General features: G+C 41.3%; 1 protein-coding gene across 1 annotated transcript in view; it reads right to left on the bottom strand.

Annotated features, from left to right (window-relative positions):
- Positions 1-1,068: 1,068 nt before the first annotated feature.
- Positions 1,069-16,886, bottom strand: part of COL26A1 (collagen type XXVI alpha 1 chain) — a 137,729-nt gene continuing 121,911 nt past the window's right edge. The window contains exons 10-16 of the mRNA XM_015817867.1: positions 16,065-16,108; positions 13,906-13,968; positions 9,247-9,291; positions 6,381-6,425; positions 4,193-4,277; positions 3,266-3,430; positions 1,069-1,184 (exon numbers count right to left, since the gene is read on the bottom strand). Of these exons, the coding sequence (XP_015673353.1) occupies positions 3,273-3,430; positions 4,193-4,277; positions 6,381-6,425; positions 9,247-9,291; positions 13,906-13,968; positions 16,065-16,108 (440 nt within the window). The 3' untranslated portion in view covers positions 1,069-1,184; positions 3,266-3,272. The remainder of the gene's footprint in view (positions 1,185-3,265; positions 3,431-4,192; positions 4,278-6,380; positions 6,426-9,246; positions 9,292-13,905; positions 13,969-16,064; positions 16,109-16,886) is intronic.

Raw genomic sequence — 16,886 nt, 5'->3', positions numbered from 1 at the left:
TCATCCTTGTTAATTAAAAGAGGCCCTTCCATTGCTCAAAGACAAACTGATAACAAGCTGTAGGTTGATAAACACATTTTTAAAATCAAATAAGCTACACTTAGTTGTGTTGCAAGAATTTCAGTTTTGGTAAGTGAACTAAGGCTTGTCTTCTATACAATTAGCAAACCATTTGTATGGCTGCAAGAGTTTGTGTAAATTCTAATTATGTTCCGGAAAACCTTAAAACCATCTCAGCTGTCCAGCCTAGCAGAAATAGAGACAAAACTTTACATATTGCAATTTCCAGATGGATGTGATGTTAGACTTTTGTAACAAAAAAGCCAAAATGTCTAGTAGCAATTTAACAAATCTAATATATAATCTTTTGTTCATCACAGTCTGATCACATCTAAGCAGACTGAGATATACCAAAATGTATGTGATAATAAATTTATTAATATTTAAGATGCCATCAGACACTTTATTTTTTTTCCCTTATATGCTAGAAATGCCACACTATTCTTGTCTCCCCCACTGACATCTCATGGTGAACTAAAATCCAGTTGGTGAGGCATCCTTCACACTGGAGCTAGAAGAGACTTTGCCTGTGGAATTTCATTCATTTGTTCAATTATGAAGGTTATAGGAGCATAACCAGATTATCCAGTAAATCAACAACAGGTCCAAATGTTTTATAGACCTTAATTTTGGATTATAATATTGTGATCATTAACCACAGCTTACTTCTATTAATTGTCCCCCTCCTCCTTTGCAATACAAACTTGGGTTGTTTTCTATAGTCCATAGTCCATTCATGCAAAGCAATGATAGGGCCAACAAACACATTCAGCACTCTTCATGGATTGGGGATGTGCTCTAGAATGTTACTCCCAGAATGTTCTAGACTTCAGCACTGGCTCCACGGCAGACAAGTTACATCAGTGATGTTACAGACATCTCTACAATGTTGGTGTCTTTATCACACGAGACTTCTTGGGATTGGAATTTTATTGTAATCACCTGAGATGGACCCCAAAACAAGAACACAAACAGCATGTATGTAAAATGTGACGAATATTTTTAAAAGATCATGGAAAGTTCAAGGAAGGTATTCCAATTGGTCATGGCTCCATCCTCCTGACCTGCAGGACTTCCCAATCGGAATAAACAGGGTAAGTCTCTTCAAGCCTTCACTGTTGGACCTACCAATGAAAAGAAATCCATTAACATTTTCTTTAGCTTTTGGACCTCCCATTGTTGCAGCCATAGGAGGAAACAATTCAATTTTCTGTCTTTACTTTCTTGTCATTTAATATTTAATTTTTTTAACTCTATTTAATTTTAACGTAATGTAAACCCAACCAGTAGCACCCATTGTTTTTTAGGCAATCTGTCACACAGAAGCCAAAGACAGTCCTTGACTTAAAAAAAAGATCTACACCCCTGCTGTACAGATTTTAAAAAAGCAAAAACAAAACCACTATGCAGAAATCTACCCCAAAATCTACCCCAGAATTCTGGAAAAGTTTGGATGCTGAAGGGACTTCAATTTCAATTAACAAATTGTTGAACAAATGCCAGCAGGAATTTCTATTATAAATAGATTCCCTGAGGCTCATAGTGTTGCCAGCCTTGTCTCATTGTCTCAGAAATTCATCAATATATAGCAGCAACATCTGTTGGGTATGGAGGTATGTTAAAATCAGCAAGATGGCAGATGAAATACCATATGCAAACCCCTCCCTTAAGGGTGAGGCTTGAATCATGATATTCCATCTATTATCTTGTTGATTTTAAATCACTGCTGCAGACAATGCTGACATGTAGGATTATTCCAGAGGGACAACAAAATGGCAGAGGATAGTTAAATGCTTCTGGATACTTCAGAAGTTGAGGGTGCTCTATCACTGGAAGTTTTTAAGAAGAGATTTGACAGCCATTGTCTGAAATGGTATAGTCCAGGGGTAGGCAACCTTGGCTCTTTTATGACTCATGGACTTTAACTCCCAGAATTCCTGCTGGCTCAGGAATTCTGGGAGTTGAAGTCCACGAGTCATAAAAGAGCCAAGGTTGCCTACCCCTGGTATAGTCTTTTGCTTGAGCAGGGAGTTGGACTAGAAGACCTCCAAGGTTCTTTCCAACTCTGTTATTCTGTTCAGTTCTGTTCTGTTCTGTTTGAGCTTTGCTGTGTGATAGTGTCCTAGCTGGCTGGAACTACAATTCCCACCACCACTATTCTTGGCTGGGGAGCATATTGGGATGTACTAGGCTGGGAAAGGCTTCTATGTGTGATGCACAAAAGGGGGGAAATAGTGGTTTTTCTCAATCACTTTTAATATTAAACAGTGAGGCATATTAATTCATGCTTGAATTATTTTGTTTTCCTTTTCCCTCTTCTAGTGTTTCTCCTTCTAAGTCATCTTATTTTTGCATTTGAAACGCCAAATGGAAGAACTGCTTGGATTTTATTACTGGGTAGGATGCTCTGGAAATTTTCAAGCTGAGGAATGAGCCATGTATTATTTAGATATATAATAAATAAAAGTAGCACTTACCCACTGAGGGTTAATCTATTTTACAGATTAAACAAATTGAATTTCACAATCAAATCCATTCTCCAAGCAAGTTTTTCTCTTGTGCTAACATACAGAGTGAAAAATGGACCTTGTAGGGAAAAAGGTATGTAGCAAAAATCCCAAAGAGGGATTTTTCATGAGGCCACTGGACTTTCTTGCTTTTTCTTTGAAGACGTTTCACTTCTCATCCAAGAAGCTTCTTCAGCTCTGACTGGATGGTGGGGAATGGAAGGATTGCTATTCCTGAAATCCTTTCATTCCCCACCAATCGGTAGAGCTGATGAAGCTCCTTGAATGAGAAGTGAAACGTCTTCAAAGAAAAAACAAGTCCAGTTGCCTCGTGAAAAAGCATCTTTGCGCTAACTATGACCTGGATGACTGAGAATCTCCATAGACATGTAGCAAAAACAAAAACAAAAATCACAACTTCACACAACCTTATGCTTTTTGGTAAATTTTGTTAGTTAGAAAAGGTGTCACCAAATTCCTTCTGATATTTTTGCCAGTAGAAAGTGAGTGAATTAGAACTTTCTCCAATTCCCAACAAATAATTGTTACCCTTTGAAAAACACTGTTCACAGCCAAGGTGGTACCAAAGCGATTGCTGAGTGGGAAGACCAGTAAAAGAGAGGAACTTTTGGCAACACTTCTGCACATATTTGCATTGCCTTGCACAACTGAAAGGGAGAGGAGCATAGGGACCTTACTAAAGTGTTATTGCCTCCGGTCACTTTTCGCCCTGGGTTTGCTGTCGTCCAGAAGTGAAGAAAGGATCTGGTTCGAATGGTGTCGCTTGTTTTTGGGGGTTGCTCGGAGCGGGGCGCCCAGGATCACATCTTGTCCTGAGCCTGGTTCAACGGAAGACAAAGAATCTGAAAACAAAGGAAACCGGGACGGGTGTGTTGTTTAAAAGACAGGGAGGGGGCAGCGGGAAATGCCCTGGCCACGGAAGACCCTCATCTCCCTGGAAAGAGGGATGTCTGAAAGCTTTGGCTGCCTAAGAGGCAGACAAATCAATGGCAGTAAATTATAAATACTGTAATCAACTGCTATCAAACTAATCATGGTTTCGTGTAGCAGTCAAAGTGCTGCACTGGAAACTGGGGGACTCCGAGTTCTAGTCACTGATTTTGGGTCAGACATTCTCTCTCAACCCACCCTGCCCCACTGGGATGTCATTTGTTGTGGGGAACATAGGCAGAACAGGACCCTAAAATGTCATAAATGAATGGTGTTCTAGACATGTGGCTGCTCTTACTGTATTGCCACACTTAGCCAAACTGTAAGGGGCCCACTTTTGCGCTTCCAAAAATGAAATAACATCACCCAAAAGGGAAACATGGCATGGTTTTGCTTAAAAATTGTACCTGCTCATTTCAATATCCAAGTTACAAATGTAGAAATCCATTTTAAAATTTAGACAAAAAATGCAGCACATCGTCTCATAAAAAGAGAAACCGAGTGTTCCTGAGCTGCATGCCTGTATGATCAAATCTCCAGGGGTTGCAGTTCTGAATAGACAGTAATAAATTCTCCCTTCCGAGGGTCTTTAAACTGGACCTGTAGTGAACATTGCCCCTCCAAGATAAGGCAAACAGGTCCCTTGAAGTAAAGCCAGGTTTGCCAGCACTCACCATGAATCCCTATCATATGTTCTAAAATTAGCACTCTCTCTGCTAAAATCTTCAAGGCCTCTCGCAGTTGTTGGACCCCTTCACCCTATAGAGGAGAGAAAAAGTGAGGGAGAGAAATTTGTGCATGGTGTTAAACTCATATTTCCTCTTTTCCTTTTCTTAAAGCAAATTGTAAGTATTTCAGTAACTCATTTAACCTCTTAAGGACTAGTTGCATGGTTTCAAAATGGTTGATACAGGTAGTCCTCAACCTATGACTGTAATGGAGCCTGCCCATTATAGTCATATGTTGTAATGGTCATAAAACAGGGTCAATCAGGTGACTGACCCAATTTTATGACCTTTTTCTGCAGCAGTCACTAAGTGTACACTGTGGTCATCAAGCAAGCCAATGGTTTGTTATGGGTGTGATTTTGCCAAAATCTGGAAGTAAGTGCTAGTTTTTGGTGAAGCTATCATAAAATGTGGTCATGTGACCAAGGGATGTTGCAAACAATTATAAATACAATTGTATTGCTAAGCACCTTAAATTTGGTCATGTGACTGCAGAAGAGGCCCAACCATCAGAACTTTGAAGTCCCATTTTTTGGATCAGTCATAACTTTGAATGGTAAGTGATCAGACATAAGGTGAGGACTACCTGTTTTTAGTTTACAACAGTGGTCTCCAACCTTTCTGGCTTTGCGGACAGGCAGGGGGAGGTGAGAGGGGATGATTCTATGTGAGTGGCAGGCGAACGTGTGTGCATGCATCCTCACTTGCTGCTCATGCACACACACACTTGCCTGCCACTTCCCAGCCCAGTTCCGAACAGGCCATGGGCTGATAGTGAGCTGCACCCTGGGGGTTGGGGACCTCTGGTTTACAATATGGGTGGATTCACCAGTACCTACACATTTGCGTGCATATACACAGAGATACACAGCATTTGAAAAAACAGCATAGGATGGTAAACAGTGATCTTGATATGCTATCTTTCTATTACAAGGAGAATTTTGCCATTCTTGGCGCTTTCTCTCAGCTTTTGCCACAGGTTGATTAGAAGCTTTAAATTTCACAGAACACTCTGGAACATCCATTAATGGTTGAAATGCAGAAATCTAAATGATAGACAACCAAACAGAGTTGCTGCTTCTTCATGGCTAGGACAAGGATAGAAAAAGGCTTACTTTGATAGGCTGTTCCTACCCATCAAGGAACTGGATTCACCTTTGATGGTCAGAACTTCAGGTTAATATTCCAATCCTATTTCTCACTTGATATTTACATTTAATAACATTTGGCATTTCATCTCATCTTGTTAGGATCTGAGCAATTGGGAGCAAATAGGATTTAAAGCCTGACACACAATGACTGGAAGCTCTGATAATAACATGGAGGTATCATACAAGGGCATTTCACATTTAAGGACCAGACCCTGATCTCATATAGTGGTGTTTGAAGATTTTTCTTGCACTCCACACCTTCTAAACTCCTGCAAATTTCCATTCTGTTTGACCAGCTTTTGAACCGCTACCTGAATTAAGGCATAGAAGATCAACTGAAGGATCAAAATTGAATGGCAACTAACATGCAGAAGGCACCTATTCTCTTTCCCTCCCCCCCTCCCCATTTCCAGTTATTTCTTCCACAGAGACAGGAACTTCTGAATTAGTGTCTGGAGGTGACTTGAAAACAGATGTAAGCAACCAAGCCAAAACCTAATTCAGAGAAGATGGTGTACACTGAGTTATCACTTGCTCAGATTTATATTTAGTCCTGCCCTTCCCTGAACGACCAACTATTCAATCAGGGAATTTACTGAATCTGAATTAACTGGGAAGCTTTGAGTTTGTAATGATTGTGAAGGAGAGTTTTTAAGAAGTGAATCTGCTACATCAAATGCCATCAAGTCTGAGGTGGTCTCTCTTTTTGTCACCTTATTTACCACAAGTGGTGTCAGATTTAGTTTGTTACAAAAAGCATGTACTGTTTTACCACTTGTCAAGGAAAGCCCTCCAGGACATGAAATATTAAAGAATCTCTCCTACTTTCTGAGAAGTTTGGCTAAAAATGCTGGCCTTTTATGAACTCCAAGAATAGGCTTCTGAACCTGAGATGGCCTTTTGAATTCAGGGCTAGATAAATTTACATAGCAGCACAAGGAGAGATTGTTGACACGATTCAGAAAAGCCGATTGTATCCTTACATCAGCACCTCGGTCTCCTTCTTCACCTTTCTTACCAGGTTCACCCTAAAAAAAGCAGACAGAAATTTATGTCAAACTGACAGTGGTGTCTTTCCAGTAATAAAGAGGGATAGAATCAAAGGAATGCTTTGATTCAAGCTCTTAGTCTCCTTCTACATTCCCCAATGTTGTCTCCTCCTGAAGTGCTGGACTTCAATTCTCATCAGCTGTTCCTCCAACATTGGCTGGAGAAAGCTACTCTGTCTTCTCCAAGGAAACCCTTAACTAGCTTAGTTAATGCTACTGGTTGTTGAATAAGATAGGGGTTACAAACTTAATGGGTAGATTCATGAAACCAAGCAAACCATAATAGGGCTTGCCAAAAACATTTAGGAGGCTCCCTCTAGAGCCAGCAGTGGTTGTGGTCAGCTGCTTCAGCAATGGTACACCTGTGCTTATTGAAACAGCACTCCAGGGGCAAGTGTGGGATCTGAATTCCATTAACAATACGCATCAGCTTTGATCTCTTCCTGAAATACACTATCCATTAGTGGCGTACTTTAAAATTATCTCCTGGCCCACCCAAGAAGGAGCTCTTCACAAACAAAAACATTGGATTAAAAACAGAGGGCTGGCTTGAGTAACAGGACGTTCCAGAAGAAACTTGGCTCTGATGACTGTCCTTGGAAAAACTCTGAATGCAAAGGACGGAAAAAGATTTTACCAGTGACAGAAGAAAAAGGCAGAAAGATAATATACTGGGAGAGATTATACCCAAAAAATGGAAGAATCCACTTTTAAAGAGTTTTTCTATGTTGTTTCTCTAATCTAAGGTCTTCTGGATGTACTTAAACTAGAAATCCCAAAATTCCAGCCACTAATAAGTCTGAGTAAAGTAATAGGGAAAAACATAGGTATAAATAGATTTCTTTTTTTTTTCTTTTCCGTGCCTTCAAATCAGCACTGATTACAAGTAGTCCTCGACTTATGACTGGTTGCTTAGCAACCATCTGAAGTTACAACAGACCCCCTCAAAAGATACTTATGACCCAGTTTCAAAGTTTCAATAGAGGTGGCATAAGTGTGGAGAGGAGCTGGACAAAGGAACAGATCTCGCCAACTGTCAGATTCATGGCAGTCAGGAAAATCATGCCCAGGAATGGGCAGTGCTAGAGGCTGTGAGGGGTTGTTGATCAGTGAGAGTGACCCATTTCCTCTCCCCCCATTCATCCCTGGAGAAGAAGGCAATATAAGAGGCCCAGCCAGTGTAGCAATATTGGATATTGTGACAGAACCGGAAGTAGAAAGCAACAGAGAGGGCTGAGAACAAATCATACAGGAGACTGAGATGAAGACTGACATGAACTCATTTGGAATGAAGAAGTCAGCAGTAAAGGAAAAGGAGGGGACAGAGTGTAAGAAAAGTAGATAAGAGACATCGCAAACAAAATAATATGAATGGAAGAAGAGAGATGCGACATAAAGAAAACCAGAGGATTACAGAATGAAACCTAGTGCTGTGAGAAACAATGTGGGACAATGAAGACTATCAGGTGATCCAGAAAGTGAATAATGGACAACAGGGGACCCCGACAAGTGGTCAGTGGACGGTGAGAGGGTGATGGGGATTTAGATCAGTGCTCCAGGGAGGAGGCCATTTTGGAGGCCAAGACTAGAGCATTGGCCTGAGGCTGCAACCAGTCATTGAATACAAACCACAGAATCTAAATAGGAGACCTTGGGCAATTGCTATTGGTCCTTCAAGAGGGTCTTGATAATGATGATGATGGGGATGAAACTGGATGGAGCCATAGAGAAAGGGGTGCTAAACAATCTGTGCATAATCAATTAACATAAAAAAGATGCTGGCCTAGATGGGATAGGAAAGAGGTTAGACCATCTAACCTGGGAAAACCTAAGGGGTAGCTGGGACTCCTGGTGCCCCAGTTAGTATGGGCAGTGGGGGAATAAAGTCACAGGAAATATTTTTTAAAAATGAGTGGAATGAGAGTGAAGAGATGAGTTGGTGGGAGCAGAAGTGGACTGATATCAAGGGATTGGCAGAGTGGTTAGGTCAGATACTCATCAGATGGATAGAGAGTGGGAATGGAAAGATGTGTGAATGGAATAGGAATGAATGTGAACTGGAGGTGTGGCTTTTGGGACTCCTGCACCTGGGAGGAGAAACAAGGAAGAGCTAAGAGGAGGCAGTATGAAAGGTGAATGTTAGAAGAAGTAATGGGTTGGAGATAAGAGCTGGACTGACTATTAGAGAAGAGTAATAGGCAGTTTGATACTCATCTCTCTTCTAGCTCAGCATCCTCACCCTAGTGCCTAAGTGACCATTTTGTGGGTTACCCCAGCATCAAGATGTTGCCAGTTCTATGTAGAATAATAATATGCATGTTTATGACTTGTCATGTGTTACCAAGACTTGGCTGGAGAGAGATGTGTCAGGACTCACATCAAGTTTGTGAAGTGGGATAGCAAAGAGTGCCTGGGACAATTTGGTTGTGACCAAAGATCATGCTATGGAGGTGGCTAACCTGTTTATGATAGTGTGACAAATGAAAGATGCTGCTTATGTTCTTGTGTTCACCTTGCTGTGTGGCCCAGTTCCTATTTGATCCCCTGGAGCTTATTGCAGGGGTCTCCAAGCTTGGCAACTTTAAGACTCGTGGACTTCAACTCCCAGAATTCCCCAGCCAGCATTCTGAAAATTGACCTCCACAAGTCTTAAAGTTGCTAAGTTTGGAGACTCCTGGCTTATTGGAAGACTGGTTATGGTGTCTCAACTGGGGGTGCTATGGAACCTCAATCTTTATGCCTTGGGTGAAATTAACCCGCAAACATACATGGACACACATACAGTAAATAAATCACTTACAGGAAAACCCTTAATGCCTCTTTCACCAGTCTGCCCCGCTGGCCCCTGTCAGAAGTAAAATCAATTAATGGGAAAGTCCAGCTGCTAGGTTACTAGCTAAAGCAATTTGTATGTTTGTTTGTTTGTTTATATGAGAAGGGGATAGATCAGAGGGATAGATGAGCATCAGAATGTAGAATCAAAAGTCTTTTGACCAACATTAAATAAAACTGATTAAATGTAGTGTTTTGATACAATGAGATACCTTTTAGAAAAAGAAATAACTAAGGCTTTGGGAACAAAACCTGAGATCCTTTTGCTTATTTGTATTATTGTTCTTAGTATTTTTTTTAAACTGTGAGTTACCATACCTCAAGGCAGTTTTCAATAAAAACTTCAAACAGTAAACATTAAAATCCAACAAAAATTAAATGTCTGCTCAAAACATGTGTTTATGAGGCTTTTTAAAATGCCAGCAAAGTTGATTTCAAGATCTGAAGAGGGAATGCAGTTCCGACACTAAGGGAACTAAAGACAATTCCTGGTGATCCTTGGAAAAATATTATTTTTATTAGATTTTTATCTCAGCATATTAACATATTTTTATATAAAATTCAAGATGGCAAACATAACATTCTTGCCTTCTATTTTCCCCCTAAGAACCCTGTGAAGTGGACTGGGCTGAGAGAGAGTAACTGGCCCAAAATCACCCAGCTGGTTTTCATGGCTAAAGAACTCATGGTCTCCTGGTTTCCAAACCAGCACCTTAATCACTAAAATTGGTGTAGAGTAATTGGTTCTTGGGCCTAATGTACATTGGTCTTAACATACATTGTATTTTGTTCTGAAATGTATGGGGATCAATACATTCCAGTGGCATTGGCTGCTTTTCCACATTGACCAATGGAAGAAGAACAGAATTTCTTCTGTTTAGAATCTTCTTTTGAGCATCCCCTGGTTGTTAAGCATGTTTTCTTGGTTGCCTTTAACAAGAGCTTATGGATGTTTATGAAGATCCTCAGCCATCCAGGTCATGGTTGTCCCAAAGATGCTTTTTCAGGAAATGAATGGATTTCCAGAAAACATGGTATATTCTCATTTCTTACCAGTTGGCTCCCAGGATGGGGACGGTTTAGGGAATTATTCTTTGGTCTTCTCTTTGTAATATTCCTTGTTTTTGTTTCCTGCTGTGTCCTTCACTGCTTGCCCCTAATCACCTCTGCTTGTCCTAAATGATGTGGGCAACGTACTACAGAAGCTTATCCTCTGTCTCTTCAGTTGGGTGGTCATGCTCCTGCGCACTGCGCGAAGCATGAAAGGGATTTTGATGACCAGGACTTAGGGGACAATATCAATTGTGAATACGTACAGATGGCCCCTCTCTCTCTGGTCACTTGCAGAGTCCTGGATGCAGAGTCATGAAAGGACAGCAAGGACAACACCCAATGTCCTAACCCACCCGAGAACATATGATATCTTTAGGGAAACACCTGAAAGGGAATGTGTTTAGCTACTTCTGCTTTCTCCCTTCTTATCTACAGTGTGCCAGACTTACTGGATGAAATCTTTATCTTATGTGTGTCAGCTTTGCTGGATTGGTTGCTTATGTAATTAGAAATAATAAATACAAGGATTTCTTGTCATTCGGGGCTTCTCTCATTTAGAGGAGTCCATCTCTATTCAGCTGAATAAAAACGTAAAGTTTGAAGGCAACTCCTGGTTTCCTGTATTTTTTTATCAAGCAAAACCTCAGAACCTGCATATCACTACAGGAACAGGGCAGAAAACATCCTGCAGCCAGAAGGCTCCACACCCATTTGCTCTACTCAGGTGACCCTGAGGACACAGAAAACCTCCAAATGGCCCCAACGACTCTTTAAAAGAAGGCAAATGACCAGCTGTCTGCAAGGAATATAAATCCTTCCATTCCCCACCATCCGGTCAGAGCTGAAGAAGCTTCTTGGATGAGAAGCAAAATGTCTTCAAAGAAAAACAAGAAAGTCCAGTTGCCTCCTGAAAAAGCACCTTTGGGACAAGAGCTTATGGAAGTTCTGAAGCTACTCCCTTTTGGGTCAATCAGCAGAGATCTACCAAACTGCAGTATAGAACAGTGAAAGAGAAAGAGAGAATAGTTTAAGGGCCCACCTGCTTGAAGAACAGCTTTTTTCCATATGAATTTGCCTGAAGTGCAATTTTTCATCTAAGGCCCTTCTCTTGATATCATAATAATCTCAGGTATACCAAACTATATCTGTCATTAAATGTATTGTAGGACCAAATTATATCTGACAGTAAATATACCACTGTGTTGTGTAAGACTGATTTGGCATGCCTGAAGGTAATTGCCTCATACAAGTTGGTAAGTCTTTTCTGGGCTTTTGCTGCACCAGTGAAGATGTGTTTGATTTAATGTGATGCCAACAAGTACAGTGTGGACAGTTTATGCCTGATCACCTCCTCCCCTCTGAATCTGGGTTGGTGCTTTGCCTCAGTATTTAATAATCTTTTTAAAAAATTCATTTTAGCTGTTGAATACAGATAGTCCTTGACTTACGATTGATTGCTTAGCAACCATTCAAAGTTCTGACAGACATACATGGGGGGGCAGCTTACAACCTGGTTTCAAAGTTCCAACGGTCAATCCCCTCACAGTCACATGACCACACTTTGGGCCCTTGGCAACCGGGTTACATTTACTGCCATTTGCAGCATCCCATGTTCACGTGACCACATTTTATGACGGTTTGACCAAAAACCAGCCCTTACTTTCAGTTTTCAGCAAAACCAGCTCACAGCAAGCCATGAGTTTGCCCTGTTAGTACAGTGGTTAGAGTGCAATATTGCAGGCAACTCTGTCCACAGCCTGGAGTTTGATCCTGACGGGGCTCAAGGTTGACTCAGCCTTCTATTCTTCCGAGGTCAGTAAAATGAGGACCCAGATTGTTGGTGGGGGGCAATATGCGAATAATGCTTTTACATTGTAAACCGCTAAGAGACTGCTGTAAAGCTGGAAGTTTTTAAGAAGAGACTGGACAGCCATTTGTCTGAAATGGTATAGGGTTTCCTGCCTAAGCAGAGGGTTGGACTAGATGACCTCCAAGGTACCTTCCAACTTTTTATTATTATTATTATTATTATTATTATTATTATTGTTGTTGTTGTTGTTGTTGTTATTATTATTATTATTATTATCTAATTTTATACTATATCAGATTAAATAGCACTGAGATCCCTAAGTCAGGGCCAAGTCTCCAAAAGCCCAAAGGAACCTAAAGGATGGCATAGACAAGGCCAGACAGGCACCTCATGACATCAACAGCCAACCGAAGGGACTTACGTACTTGCATCAAATGTCATTATCCAACAGATGCAAACTGTCCATTGCAATAAGCTCATGACGATGTGATGGCACTGAAGTTGCTAAGTTAGTAACACGTTTGTTAAGTGAACCTGGCTTCCTCATTGACTTTGCTTGTTGGAAGGTTACAAAGAGGGACCACGTGACCCCGGGACACTGCAACCGTCATAAATAAGTGCCATGGAGTGGCATATAAGCCTAAAATTCTATTGCTATTGCTATGAGTTCACTTAACGACCATTGCAAAAAAGATTGTAAAAATCACATGGCTGACCCGATTTATGTCTGTCATGTCTTATGGTGGTGATGGTCAGGCTCCATTGTGGTTGTAACTCGAGGACTACCTGCAGGCAGGGGGATCAGAGCTCCTTATGTCATGAATGATCGTTTCCCTTGCACTACAGATAACAACGATGAGAATGAGTTGAGAAGTTGACATTGTATAGTTACCAAATAGCGAGCAATACACAACCTTGTGATGTACGCCAGCACTGTGCGGAGTTAGTCAGCCCAATATCACAATTGCATCATGTAACATGAAGGTTGCTACAGGAAACATCTCTGATGCCAGCAAGACTGCCTCCTCACTAATTAAAGAATGGAAAGCTGGCTCTTTGTAAGATCAACAATAGGCTCCAATTTAATCCTTATTTCTATCAATGTTTCTAGGCTTCATGTGAGCCCCACGTGAATTTTTAGGAAATGGAAACAAAGAAGAATTACAGTCTTGTGATTCACTCAGGAGCAAATCTAGCTGCCCAGATCTTTTAACAGGTCAGTTGGGATAGTATAGAGCAGGGGTAGGCAACCTTGGCTCTTTTATGACTCGTGGACTTCAACTCCCAGAATTCCTGAGCCAGCTATGCTATGCTGGCTCAGGAATTCTGGGAGTTGAAGTCCACAAGTCATAAAAGAGCCAAGGTTGCCTACCCCTGGGATAGAGCATTTAGAACAAGGGGTAGAACAATGTTTCTCAACTTTACCAACTTTCAGATGTGTGGCCTTCAACTCCCAGAATTCCTCAGACAGCCATGCCTGCTAGGGAATTCTAGGAGCTGAGATCCACACATCTTAAATCCACACATGTCCACACATGTCAAGATTGAGAAACACTGGTGCAGATGAAGGAATTCTTAAGTGAGCAAGCAAGCCAGACAGCCATTATGTGAGCATACCCAAAACATGCTTCCAAAATTCGAACTGTGTCCATTGACTCAAACATTGCCCCAAAGTTCATAATGCACATTTTTAATGTATAAAAGGGATTTGCTGAACCACACCAGTGATCTGTAAAATGGCACAAATCTAAAAAATTGACTTACCCTTTCGCCTCGATCACCTTTTGGGCCTTTCAGCCCAGGCTGTCCAGGAGAACCAGGAGTGCCCTGATGGAAAGCAAAGACATTAGAACTGTGTTTGTCATCCTGGGCTGTTTTAGGATGTGTGGACTTCAACTCCCAGAATTCCCCAGCTTGAATGAATTCTGGGGGTTGAAGTCCACATATCTTAAAACAGCCCAAACTGAGAAATATTGCATTAAAAGTTACATTGCTTATGAAAAGCTGTATTCTCTGATGGCTCCTTCAGCAATAATTATGTCTTATGTTTTATCAATACTCAGTGGTTTACCAATGAATTCACTACTATAATATAAACAATACAAGATATTATTGTTGTTGTTGTTAATTGCGAAGTCGTGTCCAACCCATCGCGACCCCATGGATAACATTCCTCCAGGCCTTCCTGTCCTCTACTATCTTCTGGAGTCCATTTAAGCTCACGCCTACTGCTTCAGTGACTCCATCCAGCCACCTCATTCTCTGTCGTTCCCTTCTTCTATTGCCCTCAATCTTTCCCAGCATTAGGCTCTTCTCCAGTGAGTCCTTCCTTCTCATTAGATGGCCAAAGTATTTGAGTTTCAATTTCAGAATCTGGCCTTCTAAAGAGCAATCAGGATTGATCTCCTCTAGGACTGACCGGTTGGATCGCCTTGCAGTTCAAGGGACTTGCAGGAGTCTTCTCCAGCACCATAATTCAAAGGCCTCAATTCTTTGTCGCTCAGCCTTTCTTATGGTCCAACTTTCACAGCCATACATTGCAACTGGGAAAACCATGGCCTTGACTATACGCATTTTGGTTGGCAGGGTGATGTCTCTGCTTTTTAGTATGCTGTCTAGATTTGCCATAGCTTTCCTCCCCAGGAGCAAGCGTCTTTTAATTTCTTGGCTGCAGTCCCCATCTAAGATGATCTTGAAGCCCAGGAAAATAAAATCTCCATTTCTTCCCCATCTATTTGCCAGGAATTGAGAGGGCCGGATGCCATGATTTTGGTTTTCTTAATGTTGAGTTTCAAGCCCACTTTTGCACTTTGATACAATATGATATTATTGTAATATCACAGAATCTCTTCCGTATTAATGCAGAGTGCTGGATCCTTTCATAGGTAGAAAATATTGCCTTTTGCAAAACAGACAGATCACACATTTATCTTGCCTGGTTTTACCATGACCTGCAAGCACCATTGCCCCTATTTATTATTGTTGTTGTTCTTATTGTTCTTATTATTTATGGCATTTTTGTTACAAATGCTGACTTTACACAACATGGGATGCTTTTTCCTAGCCTAGCTTTATGTCAAATAACTAGCAATCCTTCAGCATTGCAGAAAAAGTACAAGTACTCCTCAACTTACGACCATTCGTTCAGTGACTGACATTACAATGGTGCTGAGTGAAGGGACAAATGACCTGCACTCAAAGTTGTAGCCATTGCAGCGCTCCTCCAATCACATGATGAAAATCCATGCACTTAGCAATCCACCCGCTCTTACGACTGACCGCAGGAACATTGCAACTGCCCCCACCAGGCTGCCTTTCCCCCACATTCCTCTTCAAAGGGCCCCAGAGGCCTTGGGCCTTCTCCCTGTCCCAGCACACCTTGCTCTACGGACCCTCTCCTAAAGGTCGCCTTTCCAAAAGAAAAAGTCAATGCAATGTGTGGCCTTCCTATTACAGAGGCCCCCTCGTGCCATTCCAGCCGCCGTTGTTACCAGAAGCAGCTTCAATTCTCACAATCGCTCAGAAGGACATGATTTTCCAAATCACTCAGCCTGGAAAAGTAGGCTCTTCTGAGATTGCCCTAATGAAGCAGACTTCCAGAATGGCCCCAGGTGGCCTCTGTAGGAAAGGTGTGCATTGCATTGGCTGGTGCTCTTTTGAAAAGGTTGGCTGCAACGGACTCAGTTGTGGTCGTACGTTGAGTAATACCTACAACTATATGGGTTGTACATCATTTGAAAGGTTAAACTATATCATGTGTCTGGTACAGAAAGGCAGAATCAGGGAGATCGAACTATTACGACTGTGCCTCTTTTCAAAAAGGAAATGTTAACAGTAATGTTTTTAAAGCTTAGTAAAAAAAAAATGACTTTAATTTGACCTGAAAAGGCTCTCAACAAGTGGGTGAAAAAGGGTTTGCCTACCTGTACTCCAGGTGCTCCCATTGGCCCTGGGGCTCCCTTGGGGCCTGAAGATCCAGGTGGGCCTGGTGAAAAACATGTTAATGTATTTTTAAGTATTTGCATATTACTTAATGCACATGTGTATTCTGATGCAAATAGCAATGCTGAATTAAAAGTTGCAAGATTCCAGACTTTCCTCAAGCCAATGATATCCTGATATGTTGGATTACAAATTCTGTCATTCCCAGCTGCCATGAGTCTTAGATGATTTAATTAACCTCTTTTGTTTAATATAACTGGAGGCATCACGCTGAGGAAAACTCTAGATCAGGGGTAGGCAACCTTGGCTCTTTTATGACTCGTGGACTTCAACTCCCAGAATTCCTGAGCCAGCCCGAGTCATAAAAGAGCCAAGGTTGCCTACCCCTGATCTAGATCATCATCTAGGGTTCATCTATCTGTTCTTTTTTGTTGGAGGAGAAATGTGGAGGATCCCAAAAATTTTGTCTTTGGATCTCACCAAAAACAGCATAGGGAGAAGGATAGACAATGATCTTGACATGCTAGCTTTCTATTATAAGGATGTGTTTTGCCATTGTTGGTGCTTTCTTTCAGCTTCCAACACAGGTTCATTATAAGCTTTAAATTTCACACATCACTTTGGAATATCCATTATGGCTGATGTGCAGAACTGGAGAAATCCAAATGATGGACAACCAAACAGAGTTGCTGCTTCTTCATGGTTAGGACAAGGATAGAAAAAGGCTTACTTTGATAGGCTGTTCCTACCCATCAAGGAACTGGATTCACCTTTGATGGTCAGAACTTCAGGTTAATATTCCA

This window comes from Protobothrops mucrosquamatus, unplaced genomic scaffold (assembly GCF_001527695.2).
Source record: "Protobothrops mucrosquamatus isolate PMUCROS unplaced genomic scaffold, P.Mucros_1.0 scaffold643, whole genome shotgun sequence".
In the NCBI taxonomy this organism is placed as follows: Eukaryota; Metazoa; Chordata; class Lepidosauria; order Squamata; family Viperidae; genus Protobothrops; species Protobothrops mucrosquamatus.
The sequence above is the reverse complement of the archived record's forward strand: the minus strand, read 5'-3'. Positions and strand labels throughout refer to the sequence as shown.